Below are 13,948 nucleotides of genomic sequence, written 5' to 3'. Positions count from 1 at the left end.
CAATGGCTGTGCTCAAAATCGACAATACTGCCAAGCCGTTTTTTATATCTGCAAAATTAAGAATAAGTAACACATTTTGTAATAGATATCAAGCTATTCCCATGACAGCCAGCTGAAATCTGTTTAGATATTTGAATTCAGCAATTTTTTGTATATAAATTCAGAAATCTAGATAAATATCACAATTCCTTGATATTGGATGCTATGACGTTTTGAAATGTAAACAAAATTGCGCATTGGTTTTCGTTTCTCAAACTTTAACGCCAGTTTTCTCAAAACTATGTGTTAACACTAATGGTGAACGTGCATTCAGTTTATTGACCATAAAATCTGCTGTATTTAAACTGGAAGCAATTTTTTTGTTGCAAAATAGCAGAGAATTTTCTCCTTCTGCTAGTGCAAATAACTACAAATCTTACAAACTCGACTTAATCATGGTTTCTGAGATCATGACCTTTATCTCAAAACCTAGCCTGAAAATTAGTTTAATTTTTTAACCTTAGCTCGAAGGAGTGCATATCATCATCAACAATATGAACGGCAAAAAATCTGTCTGTATATTTGTGCGCGTGTGTGTGTGCATATGTGTGTGTTAGTCCACCTTATAGAGCTGTCTTTCCTTTTTTTGATTTGATCGTACGAAGCTAACTGAATTAATATGAGTACCGTACTTTTCGTACTATTAGCCACTACTTTTTTCTGATGATTTGAGACATGCAGCTTATATAAGGGTGTGGCTATTGCGGTTTTTTTTCACCGCTAAGGCGCATCAACCGGAATCTCCGGTTAGTGCGCCTCTAGCGGTGAAAGAAAAAACGAAATGATGCCTACCGGTACTGTTCCGTTAGGCACTAGGTTAAAAAGCGTTGATTAATACGGAACAGCAAATTTGCTGCTGTGTTAAAAAGCACCCTCCTGAGTTCTGCGGCCTATATAAATGTGAATTAATATCAGTAGTAAGTAAATCAATAAAGTTAAATAAAATTTACTATTCATTAAATAAATTAATGAGTAGTAAATTTAATTACTAAATTTAATTAGTAAATGAGTAGTAAATTACTATTTACTGCCAACGGAAGGTCACGTGAACGTTTGTCTTTTCCGGCCACTTACAGAATTGTTTTCGCTTCAAAAATTACCTACCAAATTTCTACTTCATAAAGGTAAGTACTTCTCATTCAATATTGTATTGTCTATGAATTGCCACATCTCCACAACTTAAAAATGTTGCATTTACCACTGTTGGTGATCGTAAACATGTTCATTTTCTTCCACGGCTGAGTTACTTTAATTTTTTTTTCCAGCTACGAGTACTACAGCTACTACAGAACTTGCACGGGTACTCCGAGCGTTGCAATAGCGACGGTGAGAAGAAAGAGAGCAGCTGGTATCGACTTACTGTCACCCTTGTTTAGCCATGGCCAGCTGTATGCTGCCTGCTCAAAAATAGGAACAAGCCGAAAACTGTTTGTTCATACACCCGACAGAAAAAGAAAATATGTTGTCTATCCGCAATTGTTGCGTTGAATTAACATTGTCTTATTGTTATGTCATGCTTGCATTAAATTAACATTATGTTACTGTTATGTCATGCTATATTCTTCATGTTCTGCTATACCTACATATTATCCACACGCAGCATTTTCTAACATATTTTTCAGCATATATATGCCTTCGTCTTCCTCATTGTATCTCATAAAAAGGCTATCAGGTTGACGTTGTTTTATTATTATAAGGTACTAATGCTGTGTCTGCTTTGACGTCATACTATCTGTGCTGTTACACATATAAATTTTATCAACACAACCACGTTACTGCTGCACAGTTTATATATACCATGTCAAAACACAGGCTATAGACAAAGAACTGGTGGGCCATGATCAGTGTTTTAAGCGTGTAGAAGTCGCCATTCAATAAATGCTGGCGATGGCAAAATATTTCGTAGAATTTCTTAAAAAATGCAAAGTTTTTCAATACTGCCAGTTTGAAGAACTTCAATTTGCCTAGCAATGTCAATTTCATCACCAGTTCTCTGTATAAAAATAGAACTCCAAATTGTGACTGATGCATTGTAGACTAGCTGTAAAACACATTGCAGACTTCCATTGTTCGCCTCAACATTATTGACCTGTATATGTGTATGCATACTCTGATCAGGGCAACAATTTCAGTAGACTGCATATTTGGAGTTGTTTTACAGTATGAAACAACTCTCAATAAACCGCTTGCTGTACATGAATCTGTTCCTGTAGACGGGTAATGCAGCTGGTCCTCTGATAAACATGAGGAGCCTGTTGGTCACCTGTGATAGTCAAAAATGCTGCAGAAATTGTTCACGCTATTTGGCAGAAAGTATGGGTCACATGATCAAATTACGACTAGATGATTGGCCAAGCTGAAACGAAACTGTAAAGTAGCGAGCGTCTATATTTGATAAGGGCTTTCTGGTAGAACACGAAGTGTTTGTCATAAACTAGTGTTACGAGACATTTTATATTGAGCCTTTTATTGGCCTTTCAATTCACGTGATGAAATCACCTGTCAAAACAATAACCAAACTGTTGGAATATGTCAGCCAAATAAAGAGATTCCAAACTACGGCGTTTTTGTGATGGCCACGATTAACTGTTTGTTTTAAACTTTTAAGAGCTTGTAATCAGTAATGTCCGACACTGACCTTATTTAGCTAGCCAATCACATACAGGCAACCTTTACTATAATAATAACCGTGTCTGTCTATCCATTCGTCCGCAGTTGGAGGTTGAGAAAAAAAGGTTGCACCAAAAGGTTGGGATTTAAACCTGCGACATTCACCTTTGCCACCCGGCACGCTACCGCATACACCGATCGATCATTCACCTTCCACAATTTCAGAATTATTGTGCACATACTTATTATCTGGGTTTTATAGACACACCTGATGTCTTATCGCACCACACCGGACTGCCAGGGTACTAGTACAAATAAGGCAATGCAATGGGAACTTCTGTAATTGAGATAAATCAGATAATGGAAAAGAAATACATAGTCATCCTATAAGCACCTATCTCTGTGCCGATGTTGTTGTGGAGGACAGCAATGAGCATAGCAAGCTCCATAGATAGCCGTTCAGGTGTGATGATGTGGCCAAGTACCATCTCAGTTGCTAGCTCTTTAAGAGAAGTGTTCATATCAGCCCGACTCTGTTCTCTGTAGAAGTTCTCCAATTGGCTAGCTATGGAAACCATATTGCTCTCACTTAGCCTGCAATCAATGGAGTAGCTTTGGTTAAACTATGTCACACGCCTGTATGAGCAACCAAAATATTATAGATATTGGGTGTTACCAATAAATCATTCACTTCGCGATTACAAGAAATCAGCTGCAGGATTTTTATTTTATATTGTGATCAACTGATTTGACAACACCATTTCATTAAGCAGCAAATGTAGAATGCCTTTTCACAAATTTATTGCTCTAACTGTATTGCAGAACACCATGTTTTAGTAACAGCCAGAACTGTTTACTACGCTGACATGGTTATACCTCCAGCACTGTGTGCATAGAAAAACAGCTGTATGGTTCACACAATGTGCAGCAGATTCTTGTAAGAGGATATGCTGAAGCATTATTTTTTAGTAATAGTGCATTTCACGTCCACGTTTTGTTTAATATTATCCACAAGAGTTAACACTCAAAAAATTTTCATGCAGAAGCAACTTCAAAAATTTATGGCCATCAAATCAGTTGAACTAAAATATGTTGATTCCTGCTCATTTCTCATAACCTTTTCCATAGGAATGATCAGACTTGGTTACCGTAAAACCTCTAATTGAACGCCACCTCTAATTGAACGCCATCTCTAATTGAATGCCACCACTAATAGAACACCATCATAAGAAAAGGGTTGAAAAATACAACACAATCGAGCTAAAATAGATGTTTCGCGGTAACAGTTTAATGTCTACCAAAGTTCTAAGGCATTAAAGAGATCAGTTCAGAGAACACTGCCTGAAAACACAAGTATTAACATCTCTAACTGGTATAAGATAGTTCTTAGTTGAATTTCATCTTGATGTTATCTATAACCAAAATAATTTATATTGATAGAAAAGCTTTTGAAATGAAATCATGATGGCTACTTGTACCAACCTGTTCAGTTGTCCTTTCATCTGTTTCTTTAACCTTATCAATCGTTCTCTTCTTGCCCCTTCAGTTGAATCATCTAACATCTCTCTTCTACGAGCAGGTGGTACGTACGTCTGACCAGTAAGTACATTTCCTTGCGAATCCCTCAATCTCCCATATATATCTTCCTTTAACGTGCTCTGTGAAAACGAGTGAACAAATTGATGCAAAACATACGCAGTCTAATACGATCAAGTCTCAGTAACAAGTTTCAAGCAATTTATGGTAAATAATGATAAACTACATTACCTGAGGGCTAGCTTCCTCTGAAGTCTCAGCACCTTCTTCATCAGACTCTGTAAAAAGATTACTAATTTAACTCAACTTTGAATTTCATTTTAACGTTTTTACAATATTTGTAACCTCAGTTCCAATCGATATAGTAAACTATAAAACAAACATGTTTCTCATCTTCGGACTTTAGAACACACAGCAATGCGCCCCTGCATTTTTTGAATGATTAAAAAAGCCTAGGAATATAAAAAACTATCTCAATGAGTAACACATCTGCAGCATTACGATGAAATAAGGTCATATTATGGAAGTTATGTACACATAGTCATATGTTGTGGAGTTTGGCTACAACAGACGATAACTTAAAAGTAATTAATGTCCATGTAAGCTATCATATTTTAGTAGAAAGATTGCCAGGGAACTTTTTAAGCCGAGGAAATGTGTTGAAACAAAAATAACTACACTAAATTTCCATGTCTAAGTCACTGATAGATGTCACCAGTAAACTTCATCTAGCATGAAAAAGGATCTTTAAATTGGAGGCAAGGTGAGAACTTCTAAACCAACATTTACTTAGCTTGCATAAAATGAGTATTTTGATACTGAACAAAGGTGTAAGTATTTGTAAATTATGATCTCACTTGGTTCAATAAATAATCTGGAAAACTGGAAATTGTTTGCTCTTTGCATATACTTTGTATATACTTTTACGAGATTGAAGGGCTTGATGTAGCTTTAACATTGCCGATAATACCTATTTAGCTCTATGTGAAACAAACGAGACTTACTAGAGTCTTGGAGCCTAGACATTATAGCCAAGGTAAAATTTAGCTAGTATCTCCTAGTCTATATAAGATACAGTCTCTCTTATAGTCTACATGAATACATTGCTACTTGATATTCTAACTCACTAAGTCAGACTAACATTACCTGGAGTAAACAAAGCTGATGACTTCTTATTCAGTCAGGAAGACCCAAAAAGGGTTAGGAAATTAACAATAAACATGTGATGTAAAAAAAAGTCGCACAAGTGATGTTAATTTGCAATAACAAAGATTGCAATATCATAAAGTAATACCTATCAGCAAGTGATAGCTATTGTTACAACGATGCAACAAATGACACGGCATAACATAAAATATGAATTCCAAAATAGACTTTTTCATTTTGTGAGTGAGCAACTGAACTAAGTGATGCATCCCTTTAAATGTAGCTTATAACAAGATTATGTAAAATAAATGTGCTTCGTGAATTTTATAATCAAACAGCACATGTTAGATATGTTTTAACTGTTCTAGTTGGGTGTTTAGGTGAAACTTTTCGTTGGTGGCCTTGTATAGAAAGCTAATGTTAAGTCACAAGGCAAGCTGTAAGAGATCATGCCAAACCTTGGTTCTCAGTGCTTTCAGGTTCCAGAGAATTATCCCCGTCTTCAGAAGCAGATTCCTCATAGAAATTGTCTTCTCCTTCTTCCTCTCGTATCTCCTCTTCTTCACTTTCTTCCATCTCCTCTTCCCCACTCTCTCCTGTTTCCATCTCCTCCTCTCCACTCTCTCCTGTTTCGACCTCATCAGATGACCCCAACTCCTCAGCATCAGTATCGCTATCAGACTCCTGATTGGTCCACACATTTTTATCCTCATTACCCATTTCTTCATTCACCTTTTCAGGGTCAATAGCATCTAGGATGTCTATGAACAGCTAAGGAAACAAATGTGTAGTCATATGCAACATAATGCAAACAGTTTAGGCCACTGACATTAACTAAGAAAATCTACAAATTTAAATGTTTAAAACATTCAGGTTTAAGTAAAATATTTGCCCAGAAAAGTCAGATTTATATGTTAAAATTCAGGGATTGTTAATCTTTGCAGTTTTGCTTATACCAGCACCCTGATACTTTCAACAAAAACATAGTGTCTATCTCAGCAAGCTAATGTAATGTAGCACTTCTGAGAAGTAAGGATACAATCTAGCCCTTCTTCAATGAACTTTGCTGGAAGCAGTTTACTCTTTCTCTTGTTCATATGAAGTTGTTTTTCTAACTGCTTTATCTCCCGATCCTCTTCTGACCTAATCCGCTTGTCCTCGTCCTCTTTTTCTATACGCTGCCTCTCAGCCTTTTCATAAGCCTTTTTTCTTTCCTAGAAATGTGACAATAATACACCGGCACTAAAGGGCAACAGTCTGTGGCTTAATGCTAACAACATTTGAGCTTTACCTGGAAAGAGGCTAGTATTTTTATTACTAATTGTAAAATGAATGTGTATTGTTATATATATATATAACATACTAGCTGTGCAACGCGGCGTTGCCCGTGTAATAGAAGAGTCTTTGGACAGAAAATTGATTTCTATTTAACATATAACAACATTTGCCATTCTAACTTTCAAACTACATATCATGAGAGAAGTGTGTCGTGTAGTTGAACTAAATTAAGAAAGAAATAAAAACAACTGTAAAGGTTTTATAACTTTGTCAAACAACTGCACCTTTCAAGCTAGTAGCCTGGCATATTGCCAATGAAAAACTCCACTAAGCTAGTTAATAAGGTTAGGCTTCCAATGACAGTAAGCCATGAATTTGAGTCTTTATTGTTGTCAAGCTCAGCTGTTCTAATAATAGCTATAGCCGGATTTCCAACATACAGACAGAATTCCAACACACAGACTTTGAGAAATATATATATAGAGTAGTGAGTATGCTAACCATGGACAATAGATAAAGTTCTCATTCCGAGTGGAATACAATGATCTACTTCTAACTTTTGTATATAATGAGCAGCCATGCTCACAATCTTGCCAAGCTAGAACCAAGACTTGAGGTGGTAGCATATTTAACCTATTTTAACAATCATCACTGTCCACCTTGGATGTCTGACATGCTATATTATCAAGACCTTAATGTTGTTATATAAACAGGGAATCTCTTGTAATACTAACTTCTCTTGCTAATCTTTTAGCAGCATTCTTCTGTCTTTGCTTCTCTTGTTTCGCTTTCAATAATTTCGCAGCTTCCTGTTTTGCTACTTGCTGCTCATGCTTCTCATTCAATGTCCCAATCAAAGTTGGCATTGTCTGCAAACATTTTCCAAATCGTTATGGGTCTAAATGTACTTGCAAGAATTTTGCTGTAAATAGGTAGTTAACAAAAATTGTTAGCTTTCAAGCAAAGTATCTCTTCTACTTCCAATGATGGTCACTTGACAATGACAGTGTTATATCAAGTTGAGTGTAATAAGGCAAACTGCAGAATCCTTGCAGCATTTTTATTCCGTTGCAAGTGGTTATCAGGTTAGAGCATTTAAAACCACTACCAGCCATAACATCCTACCAACTCTTACCTTACTTTTGGTATGATATGCATTTCGTCTCAACTTTTTCATTTGTCGCATTTCCTTCCGTAATTCTTTTCTTGACAATTTCAAACCATCTGGTATGGCAGCACGAATCTTTTGCAACTTTCCAAGAGGTCTGTGGCTGTGTTTCGTGCTAGATACAAGCTCGGTTGAACTCAAATTAGTAGCTAAAGGCTCCTTTGGACTTGCAGCATTTTTACGTTGATTTGGCATCTTGGTAACTAAATCATTGAATGAATTAAATTCCATTTTCTTTTTAGTCTGTACGGTATGGTATTTTGGTTTGAGGATTTTACTGAAATTAGTGATACATAGATAAAATAGAGGTTGTCTAGACAATAGACAATTGCCAGCCAAGACGACTTCTAGCCATGCTCAAGCTTCCAATTCAAAAACCCGTTCCATTTAAGGTCCACAAACATCTAGATGCCTTTGATCAAATGAACTGATGAGACAAATCAGGATCAATGTTAGATAAGTATTTAAAGAAAATGTTAAAAAAGGTTCGGTCATATAAAGTAAACTTTTTATTATAACAGAACCAATGTGCATGTGAAGATTAGGAGTTAGTTCAGGATTTTAGAAAAGTAGGTTGACAATGGAGAGCAAATTGTCTACTAGTAGTATTACTTCACGGCATACCTGCCAACTCTCACGTATTGGGCGTGAGATTCACGCAATCACCCCAAAGAAAAAATGAAAATGCGTGAGATTTTTGCCCCAATTTTCACAATTTTATATATACTATCATTGATACATCACTTGCCCCAAAACCAAATCTCACGCATTGCCCCACTCTTGGGTTGGCAGGTCTGCTTCACGGACTTGGTTTTTTATGTATACCTTGTGGCATTGCAGCGTTTCAGAATATTGTCAGCATTGAGCCAAGATCTGAACCGCTTAATATGCAGCTTTATTGCAAAATCTAATCTAGTGCAAAAGTTGTACATTTATAGCTACCTTAATAGTTATAGCTATATTATTATGAATCAAGCATATGCACGTAGAAAAATTACGTCGCAAAAAAATTACCTATTTTCGTGTATCGGTACCAACAACACCATTACTAAACGATTGTGTTGCTATATGATTATTCTTACAATTGGTTCAAATGATATAGCTTAAATATTACTATTGGCTAACATGTTTTGCTACTAACTTTATTTTAGAACAGGCGATGGTAATGAAAATAAAATGCGCATGCGTTTATTTAGGTTTTGCCAAAATTGATCGTACAATTTCACAGTAAGAGACCATCTGTCTGGTGTAAGCAAGCAGTAAGACAAAGTATATATGTACTACAATGGTAGTGATATACTACCTTTTTCAGGCAAGTGATGTCAACCGCACGTGGGTAATTTCAATATGTACTAGTACAGGAAACGGTATTGCTCGCTAAGAGAATGCCAATTGGTCTATTTCGATTATGTCTATTCTTTTGAAGGCGTTTATCGTTCAGTTTCGCTTTCGCTTTATCGTTGCTTCAAAAAATTATTTGGTTGTCAAGAGTTATATACTCTTGATATTAATAGGTAAAAGGGAGTTGTATTTTCGCCGCCGCAAAAAAACAATAACAACTCCCCGGGTTGATACTCTGAAAAAAACACCCACCTGGCTAGGCCTAGACTTGGATATTGTACCCCCAATCACCTGGTTGGTCAACTTTAAATACACCCCCTAAACACTGGGAGTTCCCTAGGGGGGCACCCAGGTTCCACGCCCCGCTAAACATCCAATATGATTCAGAAGCTATAAAAATAATTTTCACTAAGCCTATAGCATATGTATCACCTATGTATCTAAGGGAACGCCTAATCAGGCCAATCAATGAAAAAGATTGTTCAGCAAAACTTAATAAATTTTATTTAGCTATGAGAAACATGGGCCCTTTCACTGGCTTGGCTGTGGAAACCCCCCAAAGTAGCAAATTCACTGACAGTCCCCCATGGTCTGAAAACCCCTCTAAAACGTGATTTTGGACCGAGCCTAATATGCCTTTGAGAGGGGGTATCAACCCTGGGTTACAACTATGACTAAATTGCATTCTAAGTGTATCTAGTAATAAAATATATTACTTGAGTTGTATTCACAGTGTATCTATAACATAGCATATTGCTTGGAAGTATGGGGAAATGCTTTAAGGAGCTACTTGAACAAAATTTTGGTCATCCAGAAGCGGTTGCTTAGAATAATATATCATAAAAAGTCTTATTTTCTATCAACTCCTTTGTTTTAAAGATCTTGTGTTTTGCCTATACAACAACTATACCAACTAAGAATATGTCTTTTAGCCTTCACACAATTTAAATCTCCAACTTACTTGTCAACACATTACAACATTCGTTATTTTCATTACCTCTTCCACCCTCCTTTTTTACTGGTGGCCATAGACAGGATGCCTATCGTGTTTCATCAGCATGGAGTTCCTTGCCAATTTGGCTAAGGAAAATTGATAGTTATGGTTTCAGGGCTGCTTTGAAGCAGTACATGTTGGACTCTCTGGAATACATTTTTTTCAGGTTTCTTTTGCTTACACTATCCATGTTTTCTTCACTAACAATATCATCTGTTAACTCTGACTATATGACTATATGACTATATGACTATATGACTATATGACTATATGACTATATGACTATATGCCTATATGCCTATATGACTATATGACTATATGACTATATGACTATATGACTATATGACTCTGACATATGGGCACTCATTGCACCTTACTTTTTCTATCATCTTATTATGTTATGATTTAATGTAAAATAAAACAAACAAACATTGCCTGGCTGTTCCTTTGTCTAAGTCAATTCAAACCGCGGCTATACACAACACACGATTTGCTATCTGTTGAGTTTTTGAATTCTTCATTCTAACTCACAGAGAAGCCAACACAATCAGCTAAATTGAACTTTAGCTATATGCTGTACAATAAAGCTATCACAATTCAAAAAATAGCAATTGGTGAATCTTCTCAAAAATAATTATAACTGACTTATTGCAATATCTTTACTTGCAGTCCACTATCATGCTTCAACACACTGAAGTTTTCTTTTTTCTTGGCTCTTTCTTATCATAATATCCAACTAGAAAAGTTTAAAACAAACTTGCTTATTACTTAAACAATGGAAACTTATTATACCACTGCTTGTTTTACTTTAATTTTTACTCCTGATAATAGTGTTCTGATTAAGTGATAAAAGGAGTTTTCTTCTTTTTTAGATCCTCTTAAAAAGGAAGATAACTCCTTCAACATGTCTGCATACTTTTTCATTCCCTAGACCTCATCACTGGCTTTGCTAACAGATTTAATTTTAAACACATTCCTATTTTTTGCAGGCTTTAGAACTGAACTTCATTTAAATATGTGAAACTGATTTAAATGCATCACGCTACAAAAAGATGACCAACACATAGTCTAACATACATACACACACATTCAACTCACCATACATGTAATACAAAAATCATGTAGTAAGAACCATGTCATCTGAACGCTGTGCCAGAAAGATTTTAGTTTATGCAGAAAGAAATTTTTTCTGACAACTTTCTAATGTCATCAGATTACCATTTAAACTGTTGTACAAAACAATTAGACATTATGATGGTAACTGAAGAATCACATTCGCCTACGAGTTATCTAAACATAGTAGTTTTCATTTTAAATAAATATTAAAGCAACTTATGTTACCAAGTATCAATCTTGTTACTGTTTTTGTTGCATAGATTTAAAGTCATATGAAGAAATCTGAAAAGTTGACTCGCTAAGCATTGATATTATTAATAAGATTTTTCAGATCAAGTCATTTGTATTCTAAGATTGTTCTACAGCCAACAATAAGCAATGTATCATATGATATGACATGACATAGTATAACATAATGGTCTAATATTTGTTCAGATAAGTTCCAATTAGTTGCAACTTAATCCACAAAATTAGCTAACTTGAGTGTAATACTCTCGGCGAACCCTGATAGCAATAAACTTTAAGTGGCTCGCTTGGGTTTTTCTGACAAATGCGAAGTCAGCTTGTTCTTAACTGCTGACAGTGTGAGTATGCAGAGTATGTATTAATATACAAATCTTCATTAGAATTCATTAGCAAAATTTGTTAACATGATGTGAGGCTCATTGAACTCAAGTAGAACACAGAATATATGGACGAAGTGCTATATGATGTTATCATACAACATAAAGGAATCAAATGGTAGCTTTATGGAGAATGTTGCAACTAATATTAGGGCACATGCTTTAAGACTGGAATGCCGAAGTGCCAGATAATTAAGCTGTAGAGAGAATATGAGTTACCAGATGATTTGAGAACAACTTCCTGTAGAGGTAAACAGCAATGAGGTAGATCATAACTCGGTCAAGCAATGCTCCTCCTTATTAATACTAGTTCAAATATTACTTGGATCTAAAAGCTGTGAGTTATCTCATTCAGAAACTAACGATCTTAACTATTTACTGTAAGTTAATATTTAAAATATTTTATTTATATCATAGGTATTGGGTATTAGCAATAAATCATTCGCTCTGCGATTGCACATAATCAGCTGTAAGTTTTCCATTTTATATTATGATTAACTAAATGAAAAAACACTATTTTGTTAAACTGTAATATAAAATGAAGTCTAGCAACTTTATTACTCTAGCTGCTCGGCAGAACACCATGTTTTAGTAACACCCAAAACTGTTTATTAGGCTGGCATGTCTGACAGTTCTTTTGCAGCGTCCTGCCACCTCTGACAGTTCTTTTGCAGTGCCCTGCCAAGCATCTGACAGTTCCTTTCCCGCGAGCCTAATGGGTTTTTTGCCATGCCCGCGAGCTAATTTGTAAATTGAAAACACATGAGCTGCCGGCTAAACGTGTAGAAAGCTGAACAATCGAGACTGTATTTTCACACCCTCAACTTGTGGGATCTTTTTTGTTGTTCATTACTGGAGCAATGTCAATATTCTACTGTTTGTCTTTCATGCTATGTGATATCGTTAGCTCGACCCACCATAGTATCTGATTGCATTGCAGCGCGTGTTGTAGCTACATGGACTCCGCTAGACTATCTTCCGGCATCAATATTCATTTTTAGCTGAAAATCTGTCAAAGAAGGCATCTCAAGGACAAAAGAACCAATTGACTTATTTATTGGACTAGTTGTAGTAGAACGGTATTTATTGGACTAGTTGTAGTAGAACGGTATTTATTGGACTAGTTGTAGTAGAACGATATGAAAAAGACTAAGAAAAGTCATTAATTTTCATAAAAATACTTGCGCAAGCTCGGATTATTCAAGACATCCATATTTTCTGTCAAGACATGTTGCACGTGTCATTAGTCATCATTGTAAAACCACTAAAATTATAAAAACTAGTGCATTTCGTGTTTTTGATTTGTTCGATATTAGCCACAGAAGTTAAAATTAGAAAATTTACATGCAGATGCAACTTCAAAAATTTATGGCCATCAATTTAGTTAAACTACAATATGTTGATTCCTGCTCATTTCTCATGACCTTTTCCATAGGAATGATCAGACTTGGTTGCCGTAAAACCTTTGCGGCAGCAACTTCAACATCGGGTTTTACCAGACACAAGAATTCTGACACGACGGTGTTACAGTTACAGCTGCTGTCATTAAACAATAAATTCACTTTTAAGGAGTAAATGTAAGAGGTATGTCCCGGTGGGCTGCCGAATTGTCGGATCAATAATCTGGCTGGTTAGACCAGCGAAATTTGTTCAACTGTTTACACATCATAGTAATGATAATATAACAGTATATTATTTAAGTTAGAAAAATATGGGCAATGTTTGCTTGCAATACTGGATGGAAAGTTGTTGCTACATGTAAACTCTAACCGGTCTATGAGCAGATTGATCAGAAATTTGAAATAATAATTTTTGTTTGAATATTTTGTTTATAGTTCAAAAACTTCAATTGTTTGTATTATTTACATGTAATTAGCTTTTATCATTGATTCCAAAATTTAAACTAGTTAAAATTTTTATCAATAATGGATATGCTGTCAAATAATAAATAGGATAATATTAAAATCAATAATTGAAAGTAACTAATGTAAAACAGTTATTAAACTTTAGCAATACAGAAAAAAAGTATATAAAACCAAACTACAAACATTCTGTTTATCAAATTATCGACAAATATTGTTCTTTTTTTCAAATATT

The 13,948-nt window shown here is 35.4% G+C and overlaps 1 protein-coding gene across 1 annotated transcript in view; it reads right to left on the bottom strand.

Moving 5' to 3' along the window:
- The window catches only part of LOC137392000 (nucleolar MIF4G domain-containing protein 1-like), a 28,350-nt gene that overhangs the window by 13,994 nt on the left and 408 nt on the right, over nucleotides 1-13,948 (bottom strand). The window contains exons 2-8 of the mRNA XM_068078580.1: nucleotides 7,745-7,980; nucleotides 7,344-7,478; nucleotides 6,371-6,545; nucleotides 5,790-6,092; nucleotides 4,417-4,463; nucleotides 4,132-4,307; nucleotides 3,044-3,243 (exon numbers count right to left, since the gene is read on the bottom strand). Coding sequence (XP_067934681.1) covers nucleotides 3,044-3,243; nucleotides 4,132-4,307; nucleotides 4,417-4,463; nucleotides 5,790-6,092; nucleotides 6,371-6,545; nucleotides 7,344-7,478; nucleotides 7,745-7,972 — 1,264 coding nt within the window. The 5' untranslated portion in view covers nucleotides 7,973-7,980. The remainder of the gene's footprint in view (nucleotides 1-3,043; nucleotides 3,244-4,131; nucleotides 4,308-4,416; nucleotides 4,464-5,789; nucleotides 6,093-6,370; nucleotides 6,546-7,343; nucleotides 7,479-7,744; nucleotides 7,981-13,948) is intronic.

The sequence above is a fragment of the Watersipora subatra genome, chromosome 3 (assembly GCF_963576615.1).
Source record: "Watersipora subatra chromosome 3, tzWatSuba1.1, whole genome shotgun sequence".
NCBI lineage: Eukaryota > Metazoa > Bryozoa > Gymnolaemata > Cheilostomatida > Watersiporidae > Watersipora > Watersipora subatra.
Note: the sequence above shows the minus strand (reverse complement) of the source record. Positions and strands in the feature narration are given on the sequence as shown.